The 5,105-nt window shown below is 48.9% G+C and overlaps 1 protein-coding gene across 1 annotated transcript; it reads right to left on the bottom strand.

Moving 5' to 3' along the window:
- Positions 1-2,698: 2,698 nt before the first annotated feature.
- Positions 2,699-4,747, bottom strand: FMAN_03049 (uncharacterized protein; the record flags this gene model as incomplete). Its single annotated transcript, XM_041831817.1, has 1 exon — positions 2,699-4,747. The coding sequence occupies one exon, from the start codon at positions 4,745-4,747 to the stop codon at positions 2,699-2,701; it is 2,049 nt and encodes a 682-aa protein (XP_041682343.1).
- Between the last annotated feature and the right edge of the window lie 358 nt (positions 4,748-5,105).

The raw sequence follows: 5,105 nt of genomic DNA, 5'->3' as shown, positions 1-5,105 counted from the left end.
ATGATGAATCTGGAGTTTTATGTTTTGATTTAATGGCAGACAGTTGGGAAACGGTAAATCAATTGAATAGCAGTTGCATCTTCATATTCAGTCACCGTGAGATAGGGAGGTAGACAGAAGCCAATGGCAGAGCAATTGTGATCATTATCTAATTAACGAGGTATCGGGATCAGCCGTCATCAACTACAATAAGATGAGTATTCTGGTCTTGAAGGAAACGGTCACCGTTTACTCCGTAGTAGCCATGGAATAAACGACCGTTTAAACGAATCAACTAAAACAATAAATTGGAATGGAATGGAATATTACCATTTGTCTAATAAATAAATACACCACTGGGCATCAACTCACGATATCAGCCATGCCTGCTTTGACCTTCTAGAAGGGCTTAGGCTCCCCTCCCTGTCTGTCACTTCCAGGGGCCCTCCCTGGGCGCCGGAAGACCCGCGGGGGGCAAGCCTGAGTCGGGAACGTTGGCTTGGCACAGGGACAATGAGATGAGGAGCCTGAAAGGGCATGATAGACATGGGATGAAGCCTGGAACAAGCCTTGGAGGATGGGGGTCATGGCGCACGTGTGAGTCTGTCTGGTCTCCGGGGGCGCCGTGGCCAAACTATGCTATGCTAACAAGGTTGACCGAGATGATTGATATATTTAGTCGTTTCATATCAAGGTCATCTGTTTGTTAAGTGATACTCGACAAAGGGAACAGACGATATGTTCGGTTACAGAAAGGGTGTGACTAGAGTATTTGGCTGAGCCCGAGATCAATCGATGCTTTGTGGCCAAATACCTCCCACAAGCCATAGTCAAAGCCATTTGAACTCCGCCCTGGCATGATCTGACCTCAACTCAACTCAACTGACTCTCTCCCTAGTTTCACAATGCACTAACCTAACGACGGATCTCATCCCCGTCAAGCCATAATCAGGTCCCGTGATGGGCGCCAGCGACGGTCCGGCGCGTCTGTCCGTGGATCCGCGGTCATTCAGGCGCCTCTTTCATTCTTTCATTACTCGGCCAAGTGTACATACGTAGTATCAAAGAGAGGGGAGTGAAGCAAACAGCGCACTCTCTTGTCAAGGCGCCAGGGGCAACAAGTCTGTGTTTGTTTCAATATTCCTCATGTGGCAGGGAGAAGATGCCAGAAATATACACCTCAGCTCCAGAAGCTAGATCACGTCCTGTGATGCATTTTACAAGGGTCCATCCATGATTCAGAGTGGACTGTGGGGTAAACTGGTACGCCACAGCATTGCCTTGGTTACCGAATCACTTTGTTTGGCGATGGCTTCAACTCGACTTACAGTACATTGTGCTTTGACAAGGCTCAGACATTGGTTCGTTGTTGTTCAATCGTGGGCCATGTTCTTTGGCACCTTGCGCTACAGTGCCTGCATACCGTTTGTCTTCCTGTCATGCTCAGAGCGTTAGCATTAGCAAGACACGACTTGTTATGCCTAAACAAGTTTAAGATGAATTGCGTCTTCACGCGTGACTTGATTTCAGTTTCCAGAAGCACATTCATCTGTTATCTATCTACCTTATCAAATTATCTCACCACATCCCACGCTCCCATCCCAAACCCAACGCATCCCGCAAGCACGTCACTTCTCAACTTCCATCACATCCGATGTCGCCAGTATAAGCAATGCCTCGAACATATTGTCCGATACCGCTGAGAAAACTCTCTCGCTTCACATGCTAACAGTAGTTCGCAGGATGCATGTGAGTTGCAGCAGCATTACAGTGCATGCCCTGCAGTATGTAATGGCAGAGTGATGAAGAATTGCGTGATATCCAACGGCCGAGTACGACTTCATTCAGTACACACCCTGAAAACTCTGCACCCATTCGATATTTATATACATCAGCATCATATTCATGTACTCTCCAATGTATCGTCATTCAGGCCATATGAAAATACGTAACAACCACACAGAAGATAAGGCAGAGACGACTTGATTGCACTCTAGAATTCATCACAGTGTCTCCCGATAAATCTGCCGTGGCTAAATAGAAAGACCCTTCTCGAATGCTCATATTTCATAGGTATCTAGTTTATCAAGATATTCGTAAGTATTCGTCAAGCATTGTGCTGAGTACATCACTGCAGTCATCATTCCCCCCATTCCGACTGGATGTAACAGGAGCCAATGACTAGGTATCAATTTAATCCTCACATCTTATTTGCCCATTTATTCTTTATTCTCAACCATCGATTTCTCCTCAGCATAATAATAATCACCAATAACAACCTCCCCACCAATTGCCGCCATTAGGTTGCCTCTGCACAAACGCCTCGTAACTCAATGTGACACTCCATTCCCGCATCTTCAAATCATATCGTCGCTACAGCGAGATACCGACGGGAATAGATTCAGGATGCACACAAATGGGCTGCGTAACCCCCACTCTTTACACATTTCACATGTCCAAGATTGGGTGCTCTTATTTGCGAGACGGCGACAACATTTTTCTATTATCGCCATGGTTACAGATCTACATCAAGTGTAAATACTGGCGGCTCGTAACCGCTGAGAAGGGCATAGATGACCAGTGGCAATGAGGATTATTGTTCAGCTGATCTGGGGTTACATCCAAGCTGACAGCTAATATACAGTGTGCATACACTCACTCAAGAGCTTCAGCCTGGCGCCTCTCAGCTGTGACAAAGAACCGCCAACCAAGGCCTATTCTAGGCCTCTTTGTCTTTAGCTGCCGAACCACCAATCCTCTTGTACTTTCTCGGATCCTTCCGACTCATCATTCTCCTGTCGCGAGTGCCTTTCCCTCCTTCCCAGAATCCCCGGCCCTTTCTGCCTATTAGGTATCGGCCGCAGTATCTACACGCCTCAACCGCTGAAGAATAGTTCTGCTCGCGACTACACCAGCCGCAGATGATACGGTTGGCCCATTCGTTGATATGATCTTCTTGATCATCATGGCACTTGTCACAGGGATGAACCCGGCTGCAGCATGAGAAACGGAACCATCGGTAGGACTTTCGGTAGTGCGAGCATGCGCCCTTGTTTGGGAGCTGCTCTCCCGCGTGAAGACCTAGCTTCTCCTGCTTCCGTCGCGGCCCTGCGGTCGGAGGAGGGCGTGAACCAGGAGTGATGAAGAGAAACTTGACTTCAGGGATCTTGAAAGTGAAATGACCATGACAGTCTCGGCAGACATTGGTGACAGATGAACCCCTTACTGAGACAAGACCAGGAGCTGGAGTCGAGCATCTCTCGCAGATTGGGACAAATGTGCTAGGAAGCATATCTGCCACTTTACATCCAGCGAGATCAAGAAACCCGGCCCTAGTAGAATGCTCATGAACCAGAGTAGGTCGATACTTGACGGCAAACGGCGTTGCACATTTCTTGCAGCTCGACGTCTTCTCGACGTCTGGCTTTAGGCCCGTGACCTCGTTGACTGTCTTGCATCGTTCGCACTTCACACTGATACTCAAGATGGAGAGCTGAAGTATTTCAATACCGTGCAACTCAATAGACGGAAACGACAGCATGGTACCACGCTCAGGGGTTTCACCTGGCATGGAGACCTGCGGTTCCTTCTCCTCATTCTCTAATACAGCACCGCCTTCATCAGCATCATCAGAGCTGGAGCTGTCTTCAGATTCATCTCCATCGACGTGGTTCCACTCAGGGGGTCGTGGGATCACCTGAATATGACTATCTTCAGACTTTGACACTGTTTCCTTTGTATCTTGGGTTTGATCTTCAGGTACCGGTGTTGCTGGTTCGACCTTGGGTATCTGTGCCTGTGCTTGCTTCGCCAGTTTGTGGATGTTTTGTGCGAGGTAGTTGAGATGACTCATGAGAGACATCTGCTGTTGCTCAGCTGCCTTTTCGCATAATAGGTCCTCCACAGGCTCCGCATCTTCAGGCTCGACATTATTGAGCTGAATGCGGAGGTTCTGCAGGGGATATATCAGCGGAATAATCAGGTGAAGACTCCTGACAGACTGCAGTCCTGGTGGGAGTTCCGAGCGCTTCAGTGGTTGCAACGGCAGCGTGTACACGACGCCGTCAGGAGAACGGCGATACTCGGGTGTCCTCTTCATACGCGCCTCGAGCTGACGAATCTCAAGAGCACGTCGTTCCTTTGCGGCGGCGATTTCGTCTCTCGTGTACGACGGCTCTGGAACGTACTTGAAGGGCGTGGGAGCAGGATTTGGCGGAGTTGGTTCAGAAACCTGCTTGGACTGTACTGGCTCGTTTGCCTGAGGCTTTTGTGTCTCCACATGCCTCGTGTCTCTAAAAGTCACGAGTTTGACTGTCTCGGCCTTTTGCTCAGACAGAAACTTTTCCAAATTCTTGTCCAACTCTCGTGTGTGAGCGAGCAACGTAGCCCCAGGTCTCTCTTCCACGAGCCCATCCCATCCTCTCTCGATATTGATACCAAAACCCCTTGGGATGTCCTTATTCTTCACATGCAACACCGGCTTCTCATCCGGATATGCCTGCGGAACACGGAGATCACACTCGAGGGCAGCCAGCTCAAATGGAAAGTCAGGGTCCGAGGGCTTGATCTTGAACAGCAATGAAGTCGCACCGTCTGGTGCAGTGGTTTCCTTTGGCGAATAGCGTCGCCGCAGCTGGTCGATCTGATATGTCCTAGGATCCTGAGCCTGCGATTCTGGTACAGGCTTTGTGACGACTCTAGAGGAAGAGGCTTCAGCCACAGCCTGTTTACGGGTCTGTGGCGAGCCTGACTTTTTGGTAGAGATCATGACGTTTTTAGAGGTGGGCTGTTGCTGGCCAGTTAATGGTGGTATTTTGGCGATGGTTGAAGTTGAAACTAGCGATTGATGCGAAAGGAACCCAAACTCCGCGGACGTAAAGAACGTTGCAATTCAGCCTCAAAATAATGGCTATGGTCTGTAACTGGTAAAATCAATGGGAATGGAGAGATGGTTATGTTTTTATCGTGGTGTTGTTGGAGTGGCGAGCTCCACTGTCTCTGCTCGGGAGATGATTCCTTACGTGAGCAGAATCAGGTTCATTAACCCGAAATCGACAGTGACTCATGGGGCGTCACTGTCATTTCCATATGAAGACACTCGACTGAGATTGGCATTTTCCTATTCG

Source organism: Fusarium mangiferae, assembly GCF_900044065.1.
Source record: "Fusarium mangiferae strain MRC7560 genome assembly, contig: FMAN_scaffold006, whole genome shotgun sequence".
Classification (NCBI taxonomy): Eukaryota; Fungi; Ascomycota; class Sordariomycetes; order Hypocreales; family Nectriaceae; genus Fusarium; species Fusarium mangiferae.
The sequence above is the reverse complement of the archived record's forward strand: the minus strand, read 5'-3'. Positions and strand labels throughout refer to the sequence as shown.